At 52.7% G+C, this 26,547-nt stretch overlaps 1 protein-coding gene across 23 annotated transcripts in view; it reads left to right on the top strand.

Annotated features, from left to right (window-relative positions):
• ANK1 (ankyrin 1) overlaps positions 1-26,547 on the top strand; it is a 245,627-nt gene that overhangs the window by 188,488 nt on the left and 30,592 nt on the right. For 10 of the 23 annotated variants that reach the window (XM_015145305.3, XM_015145299.3, XM_077943547.1 and 7 more), the window contains exons 18-38: positions 725-823; positions 2,491-2,589; positions 2,836-2,934; positions 4,803-4,895; positions 5,325-5,397; positions 6,501-6,524; positions 7,407-7,503; positions 8,818-8,896; positions 10,165-10,262; positions 10,351-10,575; positions 11,607-11,761; positions 12,121-12,332; positions 12,807-13,011; positions 13,698-13,794; positions 14,007-14,235; positions 16,332-16,457; positions 16,585-16,704; positions 18,333-18,411; positions 18,692-18,763; positions 20,647-20,778; positions 22,239-22,385. In XM_015145305.3, coding sequence (XP_015000791.3) covers positions 725-823; positions 2,491-2,589; positions 2,836-2,934; positions 4,803-4,895; positions 5,325-5,397; positions 6,501-6,524; positions 7,407-7,503; positions 8,818-8,896; positions 10,165-10,262; positions 10,351-10,575; positions 11,607-11,761; positions 12,121-12,332; positions 12,807-13,011; positions 13,698-13,794; positions 14,007-14,235; positions 16,332-16,457; positions 16,585-16,704; positions 18,333-18,411; positions 18,692-18,763; positions 20,647-20,778; positions 22,239-22,385 — 2,560 coding nt within the window. The remainder of the gene's footprint in view (positions 1-724; positions 824-2,490; positions 2,590-2,835; positions 2,935-4,802; positions 4,896-5,324; positions 5,398-6,500; positions 6,525-7,406; positions 7,504-8,817; positions 8,897-10,164; positions 10,263-10,350; positions 10,576-11,606; positions 11,762-12,120; positions 12,333-12,806; positions 13,012-13,697; positions 13,795-14,006; positions 14,236-16,331; positions 16,458-16,584; positions 16,705-18,332; positions 18,412-18,691; positions 18,764-20,646; positions 20,779-22,238; positions 22,386-26,547) is intronic. The other 13 variants (XM_077943561.1, XM_077943550.1, XM_077943549.1 and 10 more) reach the window with 3 other exon arrangements.

Here is a 26,547-nt window from a genome sequence, read left to right as displayed (position 1 = left end):
GCTTATTTTTGTATTTTTAGTGAAGATGGGGGTCTAACCATGTTGGCCAGGCTGGTCTCGAACTCCTGACCTCAGGTGATCCACCCACCTTGGCCTTCAAAAGTGCTGGGATGACAGGCATGTGCTGCCGTACCCAGCCAGTGTGCTTCATTTAAACAGCACTGTGTGCCTCTCAATGTGCTTCACCTGTGCTTTCTCCAGCACTCCTCACCTTGCCCCTGAGATGGATCCATGATAACCCCTATTGTCTAGATTAGGAAACCAAGGCTACAGGGCTCTGAAATTCACCATGGAAATAGGGCATTCTTTATTGGGAAGTCCATAAAGCACCAACACTGGGAAAGTGCCATAAAGTTCATCTAGATCAGAAGTCAGGAAACTACGGGCCCGTGGGCCAAATCTGGTCCACCACTTGTTTGTGTAAATAAAGTTTTATTGGAACACAGCCATGCCCATTCATTTAAATGTTAGTCATACAGAGACATGGCCAAAAATATTGATCATCTGGCCCTTAACAGAAAAAGTTGCCAACCCCTGGTCTAGTGTAACCACCTTACTTTTTAGATAAGGACATTGGGGCCCAGAACAAGAAGAGCTTTGCCTGGAGCCAAATAACTAGTTGGTGACTGCAAAGTCAGCTTCAGCTCCCAGACCTCAGAGCTCTTTCCTTGTGGCCTGGAATTCTTTACTTGCTAGAAGGTAATGAACATCTTTTTCTTTGCAGAGTGGACTCACTCCTCTCCATCTGGTAGCACAGGAAGGCCACGTTCCAGTGGCAGACGTGCTGATCAAACACGGCGTCATGGTGGATGCCACCACCCGGGTAAGGCAGGCAGCTGGAACTTCAGTCTGTGTGGACTGCTTGCTCACACTTCAGAACTGAATCTTCCACGGGGCTTTGAAACCCCGAAGACCCAGTGGAACATTCTTCCCTGCCACTTCCTAGAGCGGGCAGTGGAGTTTGAAAACGCTACTCCTAATTACCTCACTTTCCCATGGGGGATTTTTAAAGTTTGCTAGACCTTTGAGCCTCTGCAGAGAGAAAGTGGGACGAATGTTTAATCATGACTCTAAGACCTGTCTAATACGAGTAGTCAGCATGTCAAAATGTCAAGTTTCCCCAGATTCACACAAAAGCTTAGCTCCTTTTCTTCCAGCACTTGGTTAAATTCAGTTCAGCTTTCTCTGAACCTCTGATGTGTGCAAGGAGCTATGTGAATGGAATCTGGCATCAAGGCGTCTGCAGTTTGGTGTGGAGGTGATCGCCAGGGACAGGAAGGAAGAGCGTGATCTGATATTTACTCTTAAGAGAGGAGCTGGGAGCACAGAGGGCAGAGGTGGTGTTTTTAGTCGGTGCGAGGAGGCGGGCTTCATGGAAGAAGCCACATTTTGTTTCTTTTCCCCACAAGGGAACCATATTAAAAGGAAGGGACAGTGACAGGACCAGGAACTCCTGCCCCCTCCAGAGTAGCACAGAAATGCCAGCAACAATGTTATGCTGAAGTCACCCTGAGAAAAGTCTGGAAACTGTTTTGTCTCCAACTGCCTACAGCTTCCACAGGAACCTGCTTAAAATCTAAGAATGTTCTGGATCTTTGAGGCTTCACTTGCAGGCCCTGTTTAGTCTTTTGGGGTCCTGCACCAAAAGACCCTGTCCTGTGGGTTAGAATGTCCTCGAGGATCCCAAAGTCACCCCATTATGGGAAGAACCTGCGCTTGGGTGGTCTCTGGAATCTGGCACCAGCTTCCCGGGACACTTGGGACCAAGGAGCTCAGAGGGCCTTGGCCTGCCTGCCCACAGGAAGCATTACCACAAAATTCAGCAGGACAGACTCCTTGAACAGCCCAGACTCACATGAGCAAATGTCCCAAGCCCATGCATTTCAATAAGCAATGATCAGTTCCCGTAAATTCCATCACGCCACAACTAAGTCACTTGGACAGCCTTTTGGGGGTTTTTCAATGGGATTTCAGCTTTCTAATGGAAATAAGCCTGTTGTCATTGGAGTGAACATGACCTCACATCCCCATCTGCCCTCATCTCAGCGCCATTCCCAGGCCTGAAGGCTATCTCTTCCTCTTGAAATAGCCCCCTGGGATTCTGTGACGCTGCTCTCTCCAGGTTTCCCTCTCTCTCTCTTCTGCCTTGGCCTCACTCCCTCAGCCCCACTTTTCACCCTCCACTTTATCCTGGGGGACCTCACTCACCTCCAAAGCTCTCAGATCTCCCATGCACTGACAACCCCAGCATAGCCCTCTTCTTGCGGTTCAGTGTCCATTTTCCAGTTGCCAGGTTGACGTCTCCCCTTGGGTCTCCCACAAGCATCTCAGCCTGGTGGTCTCTGCCCAGCAGCAGCCATTCAGCTTGTCAGTGTCAGCCTTCAAGGGGCTCCCTGTCCATTTTTTCTTTGAATCGGCTGCTTTGGGAAGGATTTCATGTGATGCCCAGCTCAGGAGAGCTCTGGTCACTCCTTCTCATCTGCTTTTCAGATGGGCTACACTCCCCTCCATGTGGCCAGTCACTACGGAAACATCAAGCTGGTGAAGTTTCTGCTGCAGCACCAGGCAGATGTAAACGCCAAGACCAAGGTACAGGGATGCCCTAGCCCCGACTCCTGCGCTGACCCTTCTCCATGCCACATCAGGGTGCAGCCAGAGCTGCTGCTCTGGGCCACTAGGGGTTCCACCACAGTTGACCGTGGACACTGAAGGAAGAAAGGGGGAAAATGCATTTTATTAATGTCCCACTTCGAAGATGGACAGGCACTATCATGTGTAGGCAGGTCTCTGTCTAATGGTTGGCTAACCCTGCCAAAATGTCTGCTTGCTTTGCAGCTAGGATACAGCCCCCTGCACCAGGCAGCCCAGCAGGGACACACAGACGTCGTGACTCTGCTTCTGAAAAACGGTGCTTCCCCAAACGAGGTCAGCTCGGTGAGTACACTCTCTCTCCTGAGTTAGAAAACTGCTCCCCGTGGCAGCAGCCCTGGGTGACCTCCCCTAACCATAGAGGTTAATGCACATGTCTGGGGCCTGGACGGGGCCGCAAGACCCTAAAGCCATAGCTACCTTGGATACCCTGGGGATGGGGCACTGTGATCAGTTCCTCTTTCTGGTGAATTGATTGTTTTCCTTTTAAGCACCATTTTCCCTCCTCTTTTATGTTTATTAAAATATCCTTCTTGAGTGCGAGTGCAGTGGCTCACGCCTGTAATCACAGCACTTTGGGAGGCTAAAGAGGGAGGATTGCTTGAGGGCAGGAGTTCAGGACCAGTCTGGGCAACACAGTGAGTGCCTGAATCTACAAAATAATTTTTTTAATTATGTGGATGTGGTGACACATATTAGCTGTAGTCCCAGCTAACTGGGAGGCTGAAGTGGGAGGATAGCCTGAGTCCAGGAAGTCGAGGCTGCAGGGAGTTGTGATTGCGCCACTGCAGTTCAGTGTCCATTTTCCAGTTGCCCACTTGAAAGCCAGCCTGGAAGACAGAGCAAGACCTTGTGTCTTTTTATATATATATATATATATACACACACACACACACACAGAGACATATACATATACATATGCACATACACACATATATACCGTATATATAAATATTTGTTGAAACCCATTCTAAAATATGTGAAACTGTTTTCAATATGGTGCAAGTGAACATAGTTCAATGTCCTGGGTGGTTCCTGATCTTTCAGGGCTCGAGGTTATCTTTAGTGACATCAGCAATCATTGTTCACTATGAGCTTTCTCATCTGACCATGCGGAGGTTCTATGAAATTATCTCCATGTTTGCTTCTATCTCTGAAATAATGTGGACCCCCTTGGCTGGGTGCAGTGGCTTACACCTGTAATCCCAGCACTTTGGGAGGCCAAGGCAGGTGGATCACTTGAGGTCAGGAGTTAGAGACCAGCCTGGCCAACACTCCAGGGCGAGTGTCTCTACTAAAAATATTTTTAAAAAATTAGCCGAGTGAGGTGACAGGCACCTGTAGTCCCAGCTACTCGGGAAGCTGAGGCACAAGAACCACTTGAGTCCAGGAGGCAGAAGTTACAGTGAGCCAAGATTGCGCCACTGCACGCCAGCCTGGGCGACAGAGTGAGACTCTGTCTCACACACACACACAAAAGTGGATCCTTGATTGTAGATGGGGTTGCAGAAATTGCAGCTGCAGCTGGGCTTGAATCTGAACAGAGCCCAAGGCACATCCTAGAAGTAGAGAGGTCAAAAGAAAAATCAAGCCTCAGTATCCATTTATGATCACGTAGCTCTTTCTCTTGGAATCAAAGTAGAAAGTATGCCCTTGCTGTGTTTCTGGTGATTTGTGATTTCTGAGTATTCTGATTAGAGTTCATTGAAGTATATGGATTAATTCAACTACTTTAATACCCCATCACTGACACCCAAGAACAGACTTTGGGAGCAGCAAGCAGCCTCCCTCTGTCTTCATCTTCCTAAAACTGCATCTGCTAACTTCCTGACCTCCTTCCCGGTGGGCACCCACTTGGCAGAGCCTGACTTCTCCTTGGGAGATTTCCCCTGCTGGGTTGCAAGGCCCCACACTTGACACTGCAGATCAAAAGCACCCCTGCCCTCCCTCCTCCCACACCCATCTCTGGGTGTTGCTGCTAACACACATCTAGGCACACACACGTGCAGGGATCTCGTTCTGGGCCCCACGGTGACATCTGTCCACTCAGGTTCTCCTGAACAACTAGAAGGTGAACTCGATCTGTGTCTAAGGGGCCAGCCCCACCTGCTAGACTCCATCCTCTGACTGCACCCGGGCTGCTCTTTTCCCAGGATGGAACCACACCTCTGGCCATAGCCAAGCGCTTGGGCTACATTTCTGTCACCGACGTGCTCAAGGTCGTCACGGATGAAACCAGTTTCGTGGTATGTCTGCCTCTCCCCCGCACCCACCCCGGACATACTCAGCCTGGCGCAGAGGCGTGCCCGGGGTTACTCTGGAAGTGGGGTGCGTTCTGGGGCTCCAGGACGCCGGTCGGAGGCGCAGCGCCCAACGGGTGGGAACTTGTCCTCCTTCCAGCGGGGCTGTGCTGCCACCTAGCGGCGTGAGGACTCGGGGCAGGACCAGCATTCCGAGCAGCAGTGGAGTGGATGGGGTTTGGGGAGATGGGAAGCCAGTTTTCCCGGGTCCCATCTCAGTGGTTCCCGCCCGGCAGCTTCTAGGCTGAGCACCTCCTCCGTCCGTTTTTCTGCGTTTGGGGCACACCCCACAGGCGTGACCAGGGAACCGCTGGGCTGGTAAAAAATGTGTGCGGCTCTAGTTTGGGTTGAATTATCTGCTTTTTCTCATTTTAGTCAGTCAGTGATAAGCATCGGATGAGTTTCCCTGAGACAGTTGATGAGATCCTGGATGTCTCGGAAGATGAAGGTAAAGTTGGGGTAATGAGCTCAGGCTGGTGGGGACAGAGGGGCCCTGGGCACCCTCCAAGGGGGCTTCCTGCCACCTGCCGGCTTTGCCCCCTTACAACACACCCAAGAGCTGTAGATGGACACTGAAAGTGGGGAGACCTGCTTTTTATAGCTGTTGTCTATTATCAAAAATACTACTCTATTAATACAATCTTAGGTGAAGGAACATTGACTAAATTTAAAATTCCATGAAGTTTCAAAAACACATGTGTGTTTGCATAGATAATGGATGTGTTATCAAATTGGAGCATGGTTCTACTCAGACCAACTCTCAGCCCATGAGGAACTGTAATAAAATTCTGTCTGGTTCTTTCTTTATGCTTTGAATGAATACTAAGTGGATTATTCAAAATCTGTGAGAATGCCTTTTAAGCTGCACTTCAACCACATAGCGGGTCAGTAGGTTTTGGGTTATTTCTGTGATTATGAAATTACTATAGTCTGGCTGGGTGCCTGGGTTCACGCCTGCAATCCCAGAATTTTGGGCAGCCAAGGTTGGAGGATTGCTTGAGGCTAGGAGTTCAAGACCAGCCTTGGGCAATAAAGGGAGACCCCCGTCTCTACAAAAAAAAAATTGGAACTAAAAATTAGTGGGGTGTGGTGGTGCACATTTATAGTCCCAGCTTCTCTGGAGGCTGAGGTGGGAGGATTGCTTGAGTCCAGGAGCTTGAGGCTGCAGTGAGCTGTAATCACCCCACTGCACTCCAGCCTGGGTGACAGAGCCAGACCCTGTCTCTAAAAGAAAAAGAAAGAAATTACTATAGTCTCAGCTTGTATGAACTACAGAATGCTTCCAGTATTTTCCTACCCCCAACAAACCTTATTTCATCACTAATTAGATGGGGATATTGAGCAGTAAGATCCTCAACTCTGGGGATGTTGAATAGTGGGGTGGGCTGGATCAGCTCGGTAGTCCTTTCCATCTGGGTTATTCCATGGTTGTATAACTTTGTCAACTAGAGAAGCAGAGCTGTCTGGTGCTCCTTTGGATAATATATGTCTCTCGCTTTAACTGCCTTCAATGTGGTCTTTCTTTCAACTCTGCTCTCCTTTGCTTTCCAGGAACTGCTCATATAACTATAATGGGTATGAAACGCTTTCTGTTTCCTGTGGTCTTTTCTCACTAGAGTGCATTTCACCCTAAGCAACCCAGATGCTCACTAATCCATTCCTGCTTTCCATCTTCCTCTGACAGCGAATAACCTGGAGCCAGGAGCTCAACTAAACTAAGGAATTCACACCCATGAGACCCATGCCCGGCAGGCAGCTCCTGCCTGTCCATCTCTGTGTCTGTGCCCATGCCACCATGTTTGTGATCATAACTGCATGAGCTGTTGTTCTTCCATCCTGTTAGCTCCAGATCACAAGCCATGGTGCTCACTGCTGGGTGGCATTGAATGACCCCTCAAGGTTGAGGGCCGGGGCTCCAGCTCCAGTTCAAACTAGGAGAGAGAAACAAAGGGGCAGTCAGAGGTGCAGGCAGCTGATTGACCCGTAGTTTGAACCTCTTTGTGATGGGTTTTGGAAGTAATGAGGTTTTGGCTGCCACAGTTACAGAAAATTCTCCAACCCTTTGAAATGAGTGGGTCCAGTTCCACTGTAATTTGTTCTTCTGTTGGTGTGGAGTGGAAAAGAGCAGTAGCAGTTCCTTCTTTGGTGTCATTGCACCCTAAAAGGGCTGTTTTGAATTGGAACTAAGCGAAGAAAGTTCTTTCTGGCTGTGTCTTTGGCTTCCTGCAAAGCCTCAGGCATCTAAGATGTCAGGAGCTGGCTGCCCTGCTCTCTGTCCCAGAGCTGGAGGACCAGGACTGGGCAAAGACATTGCTCCCGGTCTCCTTGCAGCATCAAGGCCTTCCCCACTCCTCAGGAGCAAGCCCTGAGAGGCGGAGTGGGAACAGAGCTTTTTAAAAAGTAAGAGGGACTCTTCTCCCTCTACCTTGTCGCTCACTTGAGCTCTTGCTGTTTCAGGGGAAGAACTCATCGGCTCCAAGCCTGAGAGGCCGGATTCCAGGGATGTCGATGAAGAGAAGGAGCTCCTGGATTTTGTGCCAAAGCTAGACCAAGTGTGAGCAGCGCTCCTGGGAGGGTCCCTAGGAGGATGCTGAGGTGTAGCCCTGTGGCTCAGAGCAGGGATTCCAGAGGGAGGAAGAGCACAGCAGGCCAGGTGCTGGGCATGCTGCCCGCAGAGAGAGACGGTTTGCACCTTAGGATGCACTAGCTGTGCACCTGAGCCACCAGGGCAGGAGGAGGCCTTCCTCACACCATGCTGCCTGGATGCCTCTCTGCTCCTCTTCCAGTGTCCCCTCCTCTCCCAGGCTCCCCTCATTCACAGCCTTATATCCACACCCCCTCTCCATCTTATGCACACTCAACTTCTCATCCAAAAGTTGAGGAACATGGCCGGGTGCGGTAGCTCACACCTGTAATCCCAGCACTTTGGGAGACTGAGGCAGGAGGATCACCTGAGGTCCGGAGTTCATGACCAACCTGACCAACATGGTGAAACCCTGTCTCTACTAAAAATACAGAAAAATAGCTGAATGTGGCGGTGTGCATCTATAGTCCCAGCTACTTGGGAGGCTGAGGCAGGAGAACTGCTTGAACCCGGGAGGTGGAGGTTGCAGTGAGCCAAGATTGTGCCACTGTACTCCAGCCTGGGCAATAAGAGTGAGACTCCATCTCAAAAAAAAAAAAAAAAAAAAAAAAAAAGTTGAGGAAGATTCACATTAGAAACTATTGCCAGGCTAAGCTCGAACTCTGACTGCATCCCTCTGCCCCTGAGGTATGTTCGGTACAAGCCAGGGGAGATTCGGGTCTGCCTGGACCACATCTCTCATTTCCCCCGTGACTGCTGTGAGTTATCTCACCGTGGGCACAGTGTACACAGGGACATTTTGCAAAGCAATCTAATATCAACGACTTTGTAGAAACACTAAGCCCTAGGTGTTTTCTGAAAAGACGGAAATGTCCCTGAACAAGCGGGGAGTGAAACCACGGGGCCATTTGCTCCACTTGAATTTGCTAGACATCCGTTAGAAAGAAATACAGAGCTGTAACCCTGACCATAAGCAACTTACGATTCATTTGGTGGGATTGAAATGCACACCAAGTGGTCATATAGCAACACAGAAAGATATATTGTTAGCCAGAGCAAGGATTCTGTCAACAGGTTCTAAAGGAGGAGAAAGGGGTGGCGAGTGCAGGTTGGAGTCATTGGGGAGGACTTCATGGAGGAGGAGGCAGTCCTTCCACCGGGTTGTGAAGGGCAGTCAGGCTCCGGAGTGGAAAGCGGGAGGGAGAGACTTGGAGGCAAGAGGAAGAGGAAGCTGTGTGCACATGTGGATCAGCCCTGTGATGTTCTGGTGTTCTTGGCACGCAGGGTGGAATCTCCAGCCATCCCCAGGATTCCCTGTGTCACACCTGAGACGGTGGTGATCAGGTCAGAAGAGCAGGAGCAGGTAAGAAGCTGCTTGTCTGTGGTTTCCCCACGTGGAGAGCATGAGTACCCCGGGACAGTGATTGTTGAGGGGTGGCCTGTACATAGCACAATAGACACTGATAGCTCACATGCCACTCACTGTCCAACTGGCATTCCACGCTTGGACGCCTTAAAATGGTGCAACATCGGCGGCATTGGGTGGGCCGCGTCTGGGAGAGATGGTCAGATGGGGCCCTATCCTGTGGTGGCTCAGTCCTTGGATGCAGCCCAGGACAGCAGCAGTGAGAAACCTGCGGGTCCTTGACCAGCCCACTGTCTTCAACTCTTGGCCTAGGGTAGGAATTCCAGCCAGCAGATGTTTACTGGATTCCTGCTGTGCGCCCTGGACAGGCTCAGGCAGGAGGGCTGGACACCTGCCTCCTGGGAGCCAGGGCCCAACCGGAAAGAGTGGACTCGGACGCGTGAACCCAGTTAGCACAGAACCGGGAGGGAGAGCAGGGGAGTGCTCCACTGTGTGGTGTGAGTGCTGGCAGAGTGCAGAGCAGGGAGGCCCTAACCAGCCCCAGGGTGGCCGGGAGTATCTGTGGAGGAGGTGAGATGTGGGGAGTGGAGAGGATTAGATCAACAAGGGTGAGGGACAAGGATGTTCTGGACTGGGGGAAAAGCAGACGTGAAGATCTAGAGAGCACCAAGGCCGGGCTCAGGTCCTGCTGGCTGTGCCAGGGCAGGCTGGCATCCCTGTAGTTGCAATGTTACCCTAAGGCAAGTCCCTGCTATACAGGTGAGGAAGCAGGAAGCCCCACAAGGGCGGGAATCTGTTGTGTTCACCTCATGGACTCCAGATGTCCACAGGGCAGGTAGCCCACCCACAGCTAAGTGGTGAGGCGGTCATGGTGCTGGGATGCAGTGCCCGTCCTAGAGGAAGTTGGCCTGCCGAGGGCAGGGCTTCCCGTGGGCAGAGCTGGAAAGAAGGGGGCAGGTCTGCAGCAGGTGCAGTGGGCCTGGGGGCCAGGAGTCAGACTGAATGGTGAGGACTGGCTCCATCCATTCCAAGGCTGTGTCCCAGGGTCTTGAGCCCAGGAGAGGCATGGAGGTGGGAGGAAGCTCCTGTCTCCTTTTAGACTCCAGGACAGCCTTGTCTGATAGGGCGGTGGGGTCCTGTGGGAGCACTTTCTCCACATGCACCTGGTTTCTAGCAGCAAGGCTCTTCCAAGCCTCCATGCCCTGGTACGGCATCCAGCCGGCCAGGGAGGAAGTGGAACAGGAGGACCTCTTCTCTGTCCTCAGGCATCTAAAGAGTATGATGAGGACTCCCTTATCCCCAGCAGTCCGGCCACCGAGACCTCAGACAACATCAGCCCGGTGGCCAGCCCGGTGCACACAGGGTGAGTGGCGGGCGCAGGGCTCGGGGACTCCTGTCTCCATCTCCCAGAGGGGATGCAGAAGCCCAGCGTGCATCTGCCCCACTCCTAGGTTTCTGGTGAGCTTCATGGTCGACGCCCGGGGTGGTTCCATGAGAGGAAGTCGCCACAACGGCCTGCGAGTGGTGATCCCACCACGGACATGCGCAGCGCCCACCCGCATCACCTGCCGCCTGGTCAAGCCCCAGAAGCTCAGCACGCCACCCCCACTGGCCGAGGAGGAGGGCCTGGCCAGCAGGATCATCGCGCTGGGGCCCACAGGGGCACAGTTCCTGAGGTGAGCATGCACAGGCAGCCCATGTCCTCACCTGTCCCTGTGCCACGGAGGCCACGCCATCTCCACTGTCCCGACGGGGAAACAGAACTGGGTGCCCCTCCCCTTTCCCTGACTTTTCTTAACACACGAAGGCATCCATAGCCCTGAGAGGGCTTACAACTCTCAGATCTCAGATCAGGCATGATAGCTCACGCCTGTAATTCCAATGCTTTGGGAGGCTGAGGTGAGAGCGTCGCTTGAGGCCAGGAGTTCGAGACCAGCCTGGAAAACATAGCAAGACCCCGTCATTGTAAAAAATAAAAAACAAAACCAAAAAAACAACTCTTAAATATTGCGTGACACTAGAGACAAGGCCAATCTGAGGCCCTGAGGGTCTGACCATTTATGCACTGAGAGTCCCCAGGAAGACAGCCTCCCTGGCTGTTTCCCCTGCGGACGAGCGAAGTACGCAGCTCCAGAGGCCTATGGCCCACCTCCCTGAAGCAGCCTGGGCTCCTCCTGGAGCTTTGCTACCCTTCAGGCACCATGGGTGTGATGTGGGGACAGGGCTGACCAGGAGGCCTTGCCTTCTACCTCTGTCCACCCTCCTGGCCCCGCTCAGAGCGGTCACCACAATTTGCAAAGCAGCAAGTTTTCTCATTGACCTTTCTTTGTCCTCAAAGCGTCCCTCCGAAGGAAATGTCATTATGACCAGTTGATAGATGAGGTTACCCGTGTAGGGATGTCAGATGGATTTTTAGAATCAGGTGCAAGGACAGGATCCTTAGGTCGTGGGAGCAGAGCCCCCGTGAAATGAGACTGGCCCTGCCCTCACTGTTACTGCAAGCCTGGTGGGGAGCAAGCAGGGCTGTGGGAAGCCCGGGGGACCCCCCACGGGTCTGGTCCACTTAGAGACCTGCCTGCAGGTAGGGCCTCCACGTGGCTGTGGAAGCGCCTTCTCCATCTGGGTGGGAGCCGGCAGCCCCATCCCTCCCTGTGCCCTGCCTGCCCTGTGTGAGCACCTCCCCACCACCACGGTGTCCTTGCCTCAGCCCTGTAATCGTGGAGATCCCGCACTTTGCCTCCCATGGCCGTGGAGACCGGGAGCTCGTGGTTCTGAGGAGTGAAAACGGCTCCGTGTGGAAGGAGCACAGGAGCCGCTATGGAGAGAGCTACCTGGATCAGATCCTCAACGGGATGGACGAAGGTAGTAGGGGGAATCCCAGGGCTGGGTCCCCTCCTTGCGGAAGAGGGGTTTGAGTTGCACCTTAAAGGTGGTCTTTCAGGGCCACCTGGAGTTTGGGAATCCCCAAGAGGCTGGAAATGGCCTGGTGTGGACAAGCCCTGGGTCCCCAGGATGTGTGAGGGGATGCTCAGCTGCTGCCTGCAGCCGCATCTGCTCTGCTGGGCCTCTGGGCCTGGGCACTTCTTCTGGCCACTATGCCGCCCGGCACCTGGAGAGGGTGTGTGCACTGGGTCTTGGGGACAAGGAGGCTCTGGGGCCCCTGGAAGGCCTGAATCTGTGCCTGATGTGACCGGGGTGGTGGCCTGTGTGTGTGATTCCAGAGCTGGGGAGCCTGGAGGAGCTGGAGAAGAAGAGGGTGTGCCGAATCATCACCACTGACTTCCCGCTGTACTTTGTGATCATGTCGCGGCTCTGCCAGGACTACGACACCATCGGTCCTGAAGGGGGCTCCCTGAAGAGCAAGCTGGTGCCCCTGGTACAGGCAACGTTCCCGGAGAATGCAGTCACCAAGAGAGTGAAGCTGGCTCTGCAGGTGACAGCTCTCCTCCCCGCCAGGTCCTGGGGGTGGACTGAACTCCAGGCCCCGGGAAGGCCACCCTCTTCCCCAGGACATCCCCATGCTTTTGTCCAGTGCTTTGAAATACCACAGTGGAGATCTGACTTTAAAGCTCAAAGGAGAGTTGAGTGGGAAGGGGTGAGGCGGAAGCTCCCTGATAAGGTGCATCCATCAAGCTGCATGACCCGGTCTGTGCAGCATGCGGGAACCGCATGACCTCTGGGAGCTGGCCGTGCTGCGAGCAAAGATGCACCAGCCCTGGGAGTAAGAAGCAGAGGAGAAGGGGAGAAAGGGCTCAGGAAGGCGAGCTCCACCATGTCAGTCCTGCGGTCCAACAGCAGAGGGGACCCCATGCACCGACGGCCACTCTCTCCGGGCATGGAGCTGCCTCCAGTCTGACTAGCCCCTCTCCTGCTTGGGCCTGAGTGTCCTGCCTCTGTCATTTCACAGGCCCAGCCTGTCCCAGATGAGCTTGTCACTAAGCTCCTGGGCAACCAGGCCACATTCAGCCCCATTGTCACCGTGGAGCCCCGGCGCCGGAAGTTCCACCGCCCCATCGGACTTCGGATCCCGCTACCTCCTTCCTGGACCGACAACCCGAGGGACAGCGGGGAGGGAGACACCACCAGCCTGCGCCTGCTTTGCAGCGTCATTGGTGAGAGGGGCCCCTGTCTCAGACTTGTGTTCTCCACAGCTGCAGTGCTTCTGGAACACAGTAGGGGGGTGACACGAGAAGGCGAGGCCAGCAATCCCCTTAGTTTTTGTTGGCTTCCCTGGGAGTGAGGTGCTCTTCCAAGAGGTGGAAGGATGATGCATCTGCATAAAAGTCCATGCCCATGCAGTGGCTCACGCCTGTAATCCCAGCACTTCGGGAGGCCGAGGCAGGTGGATCACCTGAGGTCAAGAGTTCGAGACAAGCCTGACCAACATGGAGAAACCCCATCTCTACTAAAAATACAAAAATTAGTCAGGCGTGGTGGCGCACGCCTGTAAACCCAGCTACTCCAGAGGCTGAGGCAGGAGAATTGCTTGAACCTGGGAGGTGGAGGTTGCAGTGAGCCGAGTTCATTCCACTCCTGGGCAACAAGCATGAAACTCCATCTAAAAATAATAAAAAAAAAAAAAGTCCATGGCCCTGGGGAAGAACCCTCCAAGCCCTAGGAGGAGGGGCATGCAGGTCGCTAGGAGGAAGGGCAGAGGGTGAGGGTAGGTGTGCCCAGGGCTGCAGACCAAGTGAGCCTCACCCAGTCTCACCTTGCACACCAGGGCCTTAGCATTTTAGTAAGCTCCATGCTTACGTCCTGAAGACTGTCCCCAGCCCCGTTTCTGCCGGTGTTACAGGAGGAACAGACCAAGCTCAGTGGGAAGACATAACAGGAACCACCAAACTTGTATATGCCAACGAGTGCGCCAACTTCACCACCAACGTCTCCGCCAGGTGAGACAAGGCCAGCCCAGCCCAGCACTGTGTGGGCCATCCTCAGGCCTGAGACTGAGGCTCCCTCACTGTCCCCTCCACATGGAAGCCTCTGTGACCACAGGTGTGGCGAGAGTAGCCATGGCGTGGTTCATGGGCTGCTTCCATCTGGACGGAAAGGATGCTCTCTGTTGGGCACTTGGGAACACATTATAACGTGCCCTCCTTTTTAGGTTTTGGCTGTCAGACTGTCCTCGGACCGCTGAGGCTGTGAACTTCGCCACCCTGCTGTACAAAGAGCTCACCGCAGTGCCCTACATGGCCAAATTCGTCATCTTTGCCAAGATGAATGACCCCCGAGAGGGGCGCCTGCGCTGCTACTGCATGACGGATGATAAAGTGGACAAGACCTTGGAGCAGCATGAGAACTTCGTGGAGGTGGCCCGGAGCAGGGACATAGAGGTACGGGGCTGGGCCCTGCACCGCCTCTGGGACAAACCCTCCCGCCATTTCTCCAGAACAGCCCTGCCTGGTGCAGGCTGGAAGTCCTCCCTCTGTAGATGAGGGGCTCCACAGCTGTCTCTCTTTGAGACCCCTCTTGAGAAGCATCTTAGATAAGCTTCAGGAAAGGTGAGAGATGCCACCATGCACATATCAGAGGAGGCTGCAGGCTTTTGGTCCAGTGATCTGTGAAAAGAGTTGGCATTTGCAGAAGGTCTTGTGCACCAGGGACTATTAAAAGTGCTGGACAGGCCAGGCGCAGTGGCTCACGCCTGTCATCTCAACACTTTGGGAGGCCGAGGTGGGCGGATCACCTGAGGTCAGGAGTTAGAGACCAGCCTGGCCAACATGGTGAAACCCTGTCTCTACTAAAAATACAAAAATTAGCCGGCGTGGTGGCACAGGCCTGTAATCCCAGCTACTCGGGTGGCTGAGACAGGAGAATCACTTGAACCCGGGAGGCAGAGGTTGCAATGAGCCGAGATCGCACCGCTGCTCTCCAGCCTGGGCGACAGAGCAAGACTCTGTCTTAAAAAACAAAAAACAAAAAACAGTACTAGCCAGCTGGGTATGGTGGTGGGGGCAAGAAACAAAACAAAAAACAAACAAACGAAAGTGCTGGCCAGGCTCAGTGGCTCATGCCTATAATCCCAACACTTTGGAAGGCTGAGGCAGGTGGATCGCTTTGAGCCTAGGAGTTTGAGACCAGCCTGGGCAACATAGTGAGATGCCATCTCTATTAAACAAATAACTAAAAATGTTTTTCTTGCATAATCTCATTTAATTCTCATATTTGTGGGTACCTTTATTATTCCTTATTTAGGTATTAAGAAACTGAGGCTGAGAGGTTAAGTAATGTGCCCATGGTCACACAGCTAAGTGAATGGTCGAGACAGGATTTATCCAGGTCATCTCTGGCCCGAGTCCACACTGTGACCTGCTGTGCTAGAGTTTCAGTAGCACCCAAGTAAGGAGGCAGAGGAAAAGGCTCAACAGATAATGCGCAGAGTGAAGGCATGGGGGCTAGGTCTGAACCGGTTCCCGACCCTAAGAGACCCACTTGGTTTAAGATGTGTAGTAAGCCAGCAGTGATCTAAGCCTCGGAATCTGTGCTGAGTTTTCCTGGGGAAGGCTGAGGGCCCCGTAGAACAAGCGCAGGACTGGAACCTTGGTTCTAATCCTGTCTTAGGCACTAACGAGGCAAACCGGTTTTTCTCTTTGGGCCTCAATTTTCTCAGCTGTCAAATGGGTTAATGATAACTTCTCAGTTGAAAGCTTTATATATACACAGTAGGGACCATTATTATCGGTGAGATTAAAATAGAGCAAGTGCTTTCCAGCTCTTCTCATGAACAAAGCATCTTTGGACAGACGTAAAAACAGAATCTTGGTTTTATTTTTAGAAACAGGATCTCAGTCTGTTGCCCAGGCTGGAGTGCAGTGGTGCCATCATGCCCACTGCAGCCTCAAACTCCTGTCCTCCAGTGATCCTCCTGCCTCAGCATCCCACGTAGCTGGGACTACAGGCACTTGCCACCACACCTGGCTAATTTTTAACATTTTTTTTGTAAAGATGGGGATCTCCTTGTGTTGCCCAGGCTGGTCTCAAACTCCTGAACTCAAGCAATCTTCCCACTTTGGCCTTCTAAAATGGAGGGATTACAGGCATGAGCCGCAATGCCCAGCCCAGAACCAGGATTTTTTGTTGGTGGTGGTGGTGTTTTTTTTGTTTGTTTGTTTGTTTGTTTTTCAGAAACTATGTTATGATATTCAAGTGACGTTTTGGAGTACTTGATAGCAATTCTCATCAACATCTCAGGGATATTAGAAGATCGCTACATGTAACAAAATCCATTGAAGTCAGGAAGCATGCCTCATTGATCACAATTTTAGAAATAAAGCCTTTCCCAAAACAAATAGTGGATTTCTCAGCACACACCCCCGTGCCTCTTGCTGTGGCAGGGTGTGTCTCGGAGAGGGAAGGACCGAAGGTTGAAGGTGGGACATCTGGGCCCTTCTCTCCCTGACAAGCTGTATCTGCTTTTCCTCTCCTGTAGGTGTTGGAAGGAATGTCCCTCTTTGCAGAACTCTCCGGGAACTTGGTGCCTGTGAAGAAAGCTGCCCAGCAGCGGAGCTTCCACTTCCAGTCATTTCGGGAGAACCGTCTGGCCATACCTGTAAAGGTGCCGGCACCCTCTGGCTGACCTCTCCTCTGGGTCTAGGAAGTTGGGGAGGCAGAATTCTCTAAACCAGACAGCCCGGTGGCCTAGGAAAGGGCCCCTGAATTCTCCTTTGTGTGATTGAGTTTAGGTGAGGGACAGCAGTCGAGAGCCGGGAGGGTCCCTGTCATTTCTGCGCAAGGCGATGAAGTACGAGGACACCCAGCACATTCTCTGCCACCTGAACATCACCATGCCCCCCTGCAGCAAGGTGAGCTGGCACCTGCCGAGGAGCCTTGGCCAGAGAAGGCTTCCCCATAGGCGGTCCCCAAACAGACCCCAGGTCCAGCACTTCCAAGGGGCTTCTTTCTGGTGGAACCTTTGAGTCCCCCGAGGCCCACAAAGGTGCTGAGCTCTCCTCCACATGCTCATGTTGTGGCCTGGGGGGAGACCGTGCCCTGGCCCTCTCTGCAATTCACGTGCAGCGCTGGTTATGTGACAGGAGGAACAAATGTTGGTATGAGATGGTGATGGGCACATTCACGCTGTGGACCCTGGGCTCCCTAGGTGTGAAGGTGGCAAGGGGCCCTAAGAGCATCTGCCTCAGTATCCCTGGCCCGAGGCCTCCAAGGTTCGCACCAAGGAGAGCTGCTAAGGTCTCCCAGCCCCGGCATGGCTTCTCTCAGGCCGCTTTTTCATCTACCTGCTTATCTTCCCAGGGTGCTAGGCCCTCACAGAAGGGAAGCCTGGTGTCCTCAGCCACTGCAAACACCCAGGGTTTTGAGCTCAGCAAAGGAGTCTTGGCCACGTATGTTCATTTGTCGATACCTGTAAGAGTATCCCAGTCACCACCTCTGCTAGGGACTTTGGAGGGATCATACGTCTCCAGACCGTCTCCGTGGTTTTCGTTGGTGTTGTTTTGCTGTTGTTGTTGTTTTAATCATTAGCCTTCCATGCTAAACTAGGAAAGAAGCAAGGTTACATTCATAAGTCCATGGCTCAATCTCTTTTCTTTTTGGGGATGAGATGAGGGTGAACCAACTTACCTTTCAAAAGAGGATTTTCAGGCTGGGCACAGAGGCTCATGCCTGTAACCCTAGTGCTTTGGGAGGCTGGGACAAGAGGATTGCCTGAGCCCAGGAGTTCAAGACTAACCTGGGCAACATAGTGAGATCCTGTCTGTACAAAAAAATAAAAATGAAAAATTAGCTGGGCATGGTGGCATGCACCTGTAGTCCCCAGCACTCGGGAGGCTGAGGCAGAAGGATCACTTGAGACCAGGAGTTTGAGGCTGCAGTGAGCCATGATCGTGCCATTGCACTGCACTCTAGCTTCAGAGACAGAGCGAGACCCTGGCTCTTAAAAACAAAAGAGAGAGAATATTTTTCTGCAGCCTTGGGCAAGCATCTGGATGCTTTCCACAGGGCTGTGATGTTAAGGCCTTAGGGCAGTACAGAAACGGGTCTTTGAAGCAGAAAGAAATCCAAAAAGAAAAACAATTGTTTTAAGTTCAAACCCAGCTCCACCACCTATTAACTGGGTGATCTTGGGCAAGGAACTTAGTCTCTCTATGCTTCAGTTTCCTTATTGATGAAATGGTAGTAATACAGTACCCAGCTCCTACGTTGCCATGAACATTAAATAGGGCCTCACAGGTGATGGGGTGACGTGAGCTTGCCGTTATTATGACTGTGATTAATAACGCATGTACACTTCGTCAGCTTCCCTTCACTCCCACTCCTCCCATGCGTTACTCTTTGTGCTAAGTCCCTGAAGAAACGGACTGTTTACCAGGACTGGGGTCAGCCTTCCCCACCCCTGCATCATAGGAGCTCAGATCACCTTCTCTAGGAAGGTGGGGAGAGTCCAAAACCCAAAGCACCCTTTCTTCTTCTGCAGGGAAGCGGAGCTGAAGATAGGAGAAGGACCCCCACACCCCTGGCCCTGCGATACAGCATTCTCAGTGAGTCCACACCAGGTACAGCCTCTGTGTGATAATGCATGCTTGCTCCCTTCCCAAGAAGGGTGGGTGTGAGCTTATCTCCCTGCAGCCCTGTGAGGGCTCTGCTGAGGTGCCGCTCGCTCAGCCAGTTCCAAAAGCAGCTGCAGAGCTGACTCGGGTCTTCCCCTGATCTTGCAGAGAGTCTAGACAATCACCCCAGTGCACACGGAAGCCACGTCCATCAAAGGCCGTATCCTCACGCCTGTCAACTGTGTCCTGCCCTGGCTACTAAATGAAATCTAATGCTTCTCCCCAGGTCTTCTCAGCGGGACAGACCAGGCAGAGAAGATGGCTGTTATCTCAGAGCACCTCGGTCTCAGCTGGGCAGGTGAGTGTGGAATTGGGGGCAGAAAAGCACTTTGTCCGTCTCACCTACCCTCTTCCCCCGTAATGAGCAATGAATGAGGCATTTCTAACCCTCCTTTTATCACCCATGGGTTATCTGATTTGTGATTGTCTGAGCTGGGTCTGCTGTCCAAGCCACACCATTGAGTGCCCATGGAAGGGGGAGCCCCCGCCTCCATCTCTGTCTGACTTTCCTTTCTAAGAAAGAATCAACTTTTGAGGTTACAGGCGACCTTGAAAAGGAGGGAAGGAGAGGGCAAGTCTTAACATATTTCACTATAGTCCGTGGCTGTGCCTGGATCTCGCAGAAGTCCTGCCAGGCGTCGGGGTCGATCTTATTTAAGGGAGGCAGGTGGGCAAATAAAGTGAAGGCTCAGAATGTGCTGTGCCCAACCACAGACCCTAGAACTGGATTCTCCCTGTGTAACCGCAGCAGGTCCATTGCCCGATGTGAATGGCAAGTCAAGACACACGGAGACACAGGGTTGCAGCAGTGAAAGAGGCTTAATCACAGGGCCACCAAACAAGGAGGGAGGAGGAAACCTCAAATCCATCTCCCCAAGGAGGCGTTCAGGGTTAGGGCTGTTAAAGGCTTTGGAGTAGCTGAAGTGTGGAGGTGGTTGATTGGTTGGAAAGTACAGGGTGAAGTCATGGACAGGGAGAGGAAGAAGCTACGTTCTCGTGCTGATCCCTGCCTTCAGACTGGTTGCTGGAATTGGGATTCTGAAAACCATCTTAAGGGATCCTTAAACAGAAGCCTAATGTCAGAAACCCTGTCTTTAGGAACAATGGGGGTGCAAGTGGTCAGTATCCAGCACTGTGTGGCTTTGAGCAACAAAGAAGAGGACCCAAATGCAGCTTGGTGAATGCTTAATTATAACTGTATTTCTGTCCAGAGCCCAGCGCTCAATTCTTGTTGACGCTGAGAAGATGGCTTCCCCTCCCCCTCCTTATTTTTTGTTAGCCTTTATATGAGTAGACTCCCTTCATTCACTTCACTTCACTTCATTCACTAAAGAAGATTTTAGACATACTCAGAAACCTTTTGGCAATAACTTGTGAAAAGACAGAAGTCCAGACATGGCTCCTTCTTTAAACCATGACTGCTGGCTGCTCAGGGGGCGTGTATGTGCATGCATGTGTGCGCGCATATGTGTTGTGAGTGTGTGCACGTTTGTGTTGTGTGTGCGTGTTCTGATTCTCACCATCACTTTCTCCCCAGTCTTCTTCATCCTTGAAATTAAACTCTAATGCTATTTTCCTTCTAAAGAAATAACAATAAACATAATGGGGGATTTTGGCTAACAGTCTGCATTATTGCCTTGCATTTAGATGGGAACTTGTATTTTCATTTTAAATGTAAATAACACCTCTCCCTGAAGAAGCATAAGCTTCTCAGGAGTCCATTTCTGTTCTCACTGGTTCTTGGCAGCAGGGCGTGGTGTCCTGGTGTGGCCAAGGCAGCGCTGGGGTGAGAATTGGCAGGTGCGGCTCCCTCCTGGCTCAGGGACTCACTGACTCTGTGACCTTGCAGAAGTTGCTGACCTTGCTGAAAGGTCATGTCATCTCATATTGGAAGTTATGAAAGGAAGAAAGGACATTTAATCATTCATTCATTCATTCATTCATTCAGGACCTATTTATCAAGCACCCCTCCCATTCTTCCATTTTCTGGAGATATAAAGGTATAGGTGCTGGCATTTCATAAGGAACTTCTTGATAAGAAGGAAGACCAAATCCACAGGGAGGCTGCCTCAGAGCTCCCTGTGCTCCCCACTGGGTGCCCTCACGCCCCAGTGCCCACCCAGCCTGTGTGCTGGAGGCCCCCTGCATGGCTCACATTTGCCGTTGTCTCTTTGCTTGCAGAGTTGGCCCGGGAGCTGCAGTTCAGTGTGGAAGACATCAATAGGATCCGAGTGGAAAATCCCAACTCCCTGTTGGAGCAGAGCGTGGCCTTGCTGAACCTCTGGGTCATCCGTGAAGGCCAAAACACAGACAGTCAGTACCGTCCCGCTGAGGAAGCCTGTCCTAGGACCTCCTCCCCACCCAACTGTTCTTTCTTCAAATTCCATTCATGACACTGGCCTCTGGAGTCAGTCTGTCTGTCTCTCTCACACACACGCATGCGCCTCTCGCATCAGGAGGTCTTCAGGCAGTCCTGCCGGAAGGCATGATCAGAGAAGCTTGGCCTCAGCCTTTCTAATATCCTTGGAATAAGATAAAAATTGCAAAGCCTGGCACAGTGGCTCCCACCTGTAGTCCCCACACTTTGGGAGGCCAAGGTGGGAGGATTGCTTGAGCACAGGAGTTTGAGAGCAGACTATGTAACATAACCCTTTAAAAATTAGCTGGGTGTGGTGGCACACACCTGTAGTCCCAACTACTCTGGAGGCTGAGGCAGGAGGATCACTTGAGCCTGGGAGGTCAAGGCTTCAGTGAGCTACAGTTGCACTGCTGCACTCCAGCCTGGGCAACAAGCAAAACCCTGACTCTAAAAAACATAAAATAAAAATTGCTTCAGGACTCCTAGATGACAATGTGTGTGCAGGGTGTATGACTCATCTTTGAGGTCTTCCTGTTGAATTTCCCAAGCAAACGAGTATTGTCCTCTCAGGACACAGTCTGGGTAAGCTGGACCCCAGTCTGAACCAGTTCTCATTCTCCCAGGAGCTTCCTCCAACCTGGAGGGAACTTTGCCTCGTTCTTTTCAGCTCCTCCTCAACCAGATTCCCAGACTCAAAACCACTAAGTAGAAATTGAGTGTTTACATTTGCATCTCAAATCATCTGGCAAGGACCAAGAATTTCAAAAGGACAGAATCTAATCATTCTAATCCTTATTTTCTTGTAGTACTCCTCTTAGATTACAAAAATAAAAATAAAAATAAAAAACACTCTTTCTAGACTTTTAAATTGGCCACTGTGGTGGGCGCGGTGGCTCACGCCTATAATCCCAGCACTTTGGGAGGCCAAGACAGGCAGATCACTTGAAGTCAGGAGTTCGAGACCAGCCTGGCCAACATGGCAAAACCCTGTCTCTACTAAAAGTACAAAAATTAGCCGGGTGAGGTGGCATGCACCTGTAATCTGAGCTACTCAGGAGGCTGAGACACGAGAATTGCTTGAACCTGGGAGATGGACAGTGAACCAAGATTGCCCCACTGCACTCCCGCCTGGGTGACAGAGTGAGACCAATAAATAAAATAATTTACTATTTTTTTGGTAACAGGCCAGTAAATAAAATAACTGCCCACTGTTAGCGTTTGGAAAAGATCTGTTGAAGTATAAAAAGTATTCTCCCAAGAGGAAGTTTGTTTTGATTCTAAGAAAAGAGGGTACCTCCACCTTCTGAAAAAAATTATCTCCCTTCTCCATCTTCATCCTGACCCCATTTTCTGAGCCCATGTGATCCTTGCTCGCTGGCCTGGAGTAACGCATATCTCTCTTCTGCACCCACAGTGGAAAATCTGTGCACAGCCCTGCAGAGCATCGACCGTGGCGAGATCGTGAACATGCTGGAGGGTTCTGGCCGACAGAGCCGCAACTTGAAGCCAGACAGGCGGCACACGGACCGCGACTACTCGCTGTCACCCTCCCAGATGAATGGTGAGTGTCACCTGGACCAGGTGGGGGCTGAGCCGGGGCCCTGCCCTTCAGGCATCAGCACCAATAACCCCTTCCCATAATACTTCATCCCTCAAAGCCCGCTCTGCCTCCCACTGGTGGGAGGGCTGGTTCGTTAGCAATGAGTTCCTCCTTTCGGGGGGAAGCAGAGGTGAAGGAGAGAGAGATGGCTGCTCCTGTACAGGTGGGCATCGCCTGCCGACTGTGCCTCTGCAGCCCTGCAGAATGGCCTCCAGGCCCTTGCCATCAGCAACTGCATCCCCAGAGGGCCTGGTGTATGAGAAAAAGCTGAGTCAGAGGCAGCCAGCTAGACATTGCCCCTAAACAGCTGCAGACTTTCCAGTAGCTCTTTGCAAGGCGTGGGCCCTCTTTGGGGTGTCAGTGTCCCCATCTGTAAAACAGTCAGTGGTTGGGAAGCAGAGGGCCATTCCTGGCCCAAGGTCTAGCACAGTTTAACTGGGCGATGTTTTACAAATCCTGCTGCGGCCACTTCTAGGGACTGAGCAGTTTGCTCTTCCTGGAGCTGGGTCTCTCTGCTTTTTCCTCTCTCCCTTTTCTATCATCTCATCTCCTTCCCCTCATTCTTTGTTGATGTGACTCAGCATGGCAGGGGTCCCCCATGAGATCCAGCCCAAGGAGAGGATGTACAGGAGTCTGTGACCTCTGCCCCCAAGCCCCTGTCACTCCTGGGCCAGGGCCCCTCACAACCCCTTCCTCGCCCACCCCCTCTCTGGCCAGCGGGCACATAAACGGTGAGGCCCCACTCTCCGGCCAGGAGGTCTGGGTTCTAGGCCCTTCCTTCCTGCCAGCTCCCTGCATGACTGAGCCCTCTCCCCTTCTGTAAAATCAGCAAGTTGGATTGGATCCCTAAAATTCCTTACAGACCTTGAAACAAAATTTCCATGTCTGTGACATGGCATCCTCAGGTGGCTGACCCGTCACCCTGGATGCCTGCATGGTGATGTGTATGCTCCTCAAGCTCCTCGTCTTAAGGGCCATCCCTGCCACGCCCAGACTGAGGGTGGGCACCTGTGACTGGGTACACAGTTGGGGGACGCGGCCGAGGGCGAGTCCCAGGTGGGCCTGGGCACGGAGCCCCTGCCAGGGGACCCTGTGCTCGCTGAGCCCTCCCTATTCCCTACCCCACATCCTGTGACTCCTGAAGTGTGCCATTTCGCACCCTGGAAGCAGGGCCCATCTGCTGATCACGTCCCAACCCCTCTCTTCTGCCTCTAACCTCATGTTGACCTCTGTGCACCCACGCTATCGTGCTGCCTGTCTCCACTGTCTCCACTGTCCCCATTTCGGCAGGCACAGAGCCGGCCATGTCCACATGCATGTCATGGCCCCCAGCCCTGTCTCCCCACGCATCTCATGGCTGTGTCCTAGGCGTACATGTGTGTGCGCCTGTGTGTGTGTGCATATGTGTGTGCGCGTGTGTGCATGCATGTGCGTGTGTGTGAGTGTGTGTGTTCGTATGTGTGCGTGTGTGTGCACGGGTGTTGCTGTGTGGTGCTGCCTGCTGCGTGTGCCCAGCCCTCTCCCTGGGTCCACCCCTTGGGGATTCCAGCCTCCCCTCAGGGGACCTGGCTGGAGCTTTACAGGAGCTCAGTGGGCCAAGGGCAGTTGAGGGAGGTCACAAACCTGGGGAAATTCTGGTGACAAAGCTCCTCTGCCTTCCCGTGTGTGGAGGCTTCTTTAACATCCAGCGCGTACTTTCGGTCAAGTCAGAGGGGCACGCTTTTGATTTCCTGTGCCCTGATTAAGCACCTACAGGACTATGGGCCACCAGAACCGCTTGAGTGTGAATATTCACAGTTACAGACCTGGGCATCTGTGAGCATCTCCCCGGGCCACAGACCCCTGGCCTCTGCCAGGCTTTGAGGCATTCTTGCCCGAGTGGTTCTCAATCCCTGTGTGGGACTGGGCCTGTGTACTCCATGTCTGCTGAAAGCACTCTGCTTCAGGGGGTCAGCCCATTTGGCAAATATTTTTCAAGCATCAACCGCACGCCAGGCACTGTGCTAGGCAGGAGAGAGATACCTGTTCTCAACCAGACAAAACAAAACAAAACAAAACAAAAATCTGCCTTGGTGGAACTTTTCCCTCCTGTGAGGAGAACCACGCGGGGGACTGTATCACGCACCAGCAGTTACCGCACATGGTGCAGGAGAAACAGACCAGAGTCGGGGCTTGGGGGACTCATGGTGCAAGGGAAGCGGGTGGCGTTGGAGCACTTGCCGGAGATGAGGTGGGAGCCATGCGTCAGCGCTGAGGAGGAAGATTTCAGGGCAGGGAGTGTGAAGAGGGCTTTCCTGATGTGTTCACAGGATGGGGCTGGAGGCGGAGGCAAAGGGACAGCGGGAGAGAGGGCAGGCGTGGCGGCTGAAGGGGTGGCACGGAGCCCACCCATAGACTGTCATGAGGACATTGGGTTTGATGTGGAGTGAGCTGGAAAGCCACCAGAGGGTTCTGGCCAAAGAGTGGCATGACTGCACTTCAGTCTTTGAGGGAGCCCTCTCCCGAGTAGTTGATTTCAGATGGTCACAGTCGAATGCTCCGTGCTTCCTGGCTACTCTGTGCAGCCTCAGCAGCCCCCGATGGCCTCTCTGGCGGGTCCCCGTTAGACCCAGCTCTGTGCCCCATGTACCCTCCCCCGGCCCGAGGAGACTGATGCACCGATGCCCTGCTTGGTCTAGAATTGGCGTCTTTATATTTTTCCTGCCTTCCTCCCTGCCCCAGAAAGTCTGGCCCTCATCTGGATGCCCTTGTGGTCTGGAGAGAAGGTGGCAGGACAGTCAGAGGTCTGAGGGGTTGGGGGGGCACTACAGGCTCTGCAGCTTCTCTGCTGTCCCCTGGGCAGGGCTCGTGATGGCCTAACCTGGTGCCCACCCAGCCCACTGCACCGATGCCCACAGTCGGACCTCGGCTCCTTTGTGCTTTTCCTGGTCCCTCTGCATGTCTGAGCCTCCTTCTGAGGCCCTGGGACTCCGGGCAGTGATAGGCAGCTCTGTGAGAGCGCCATAAGTGGGTGGTGTCCGGGAATTAGAAGCCTGAGGCTGTCTCTCCCTGCATAGCTCTGCTCGCCACCAGCGCCTGAATTGGCCAGAGCAGAGGCACTCAGGCCAAAAGGCCAGTGTGCTTCTCCCACACAGGACAAAACTGCCCAGGCCCTGGGAATAAACATGAAAAAAGCATGGCCCATAGAGCCAAAATAAAATAGCATGTTTCTGAAAATAAAACAGACTTCCCTTGTGAGAGGAGAAATGGTCATCTCACACCCATGTGAGCTCCATTTGGCCTGATAAATCAGACACAAACTAATGTCTACTTGGGAATAAAACATGTTTTATTTCCCTCAATTCTTCACAACTGTGGCTAGTGAAGTGTGGCCTTGTCTGGGGCGAGGCTGTCTGATGACCCCTGTTGCCTTGCCCCATTTGCTGCTGACATTATGCTAGCAGGACGATTATTACCTCTGGGTCAGCACAGAACCAGGGCAGTGACCTGAATGAGGAGGGACCACCTGACCGTATGCGGCCCCAAACTGATATGTGTGGCTGGCTGCCTTTTACCTGACTTCCCCAACATGTAGCCCCAAGAGGAGGTCTCTAGACTGAGGGAGGGGCTGGGGACCCAGGTGTGGTGGGGCTGCGTGAGACTACCAGAGAGACAGACATTCTGGAACTCACCCTGGGGGATCCAGTGGACCTGCCTATGGTCTGGTCCACCCCAGACCTGTGAGATGTTCCTCATAAGGATGCACTTGTGCTTCTGCGAGTATTGCTCCAGCTTCATAGTGATCCCCACCAGCACCAGGAGTACAGCTAGCTACCTGTGGCGTTGGATCTCAGCCTGCATGGCTGGGAGAGGGAGCAGCTGGGCATGCACCCTAAATACTGCTACCAGGGAAGGAGTCTCAGAGTGAAGACAAGCAGGGACTTCCTGCAGAGGTGGTACATGTGCTCTCTGTATCCATACATTTTTTTTTTTTTTTTTGAGATGGAGTTTCACTCTTGTTGCCCAGGCTGGAGTGCAATGGTGCGATCTCGGCTCACTACAACCTCTGCCTCCAGGGTTCAAGCGATTCTCCTGCCTCAGCCTCTCGAGTAGCTGAGACTACAGGTGCCTGCCACCATAGCCA

This window comes from Macaca mulatta, chromosome 8 (genome assembly GCF_049350105.2).
Source record: "Macaca mulatta isolate MMU2019108-1 chromosome 8, T2T-MMU8v2.0, whole genome shotgun sequence".
NCBI lineage: Eukaryota > Metazoa > Chordata > Mammalia > Primates > Cercopithecidae > Macaca > Macaca mulatta.
Note: the sequence above shows the minus strand (reverse complement) of the source record. Positions and strands in the feature narration are given on the sequence as shown.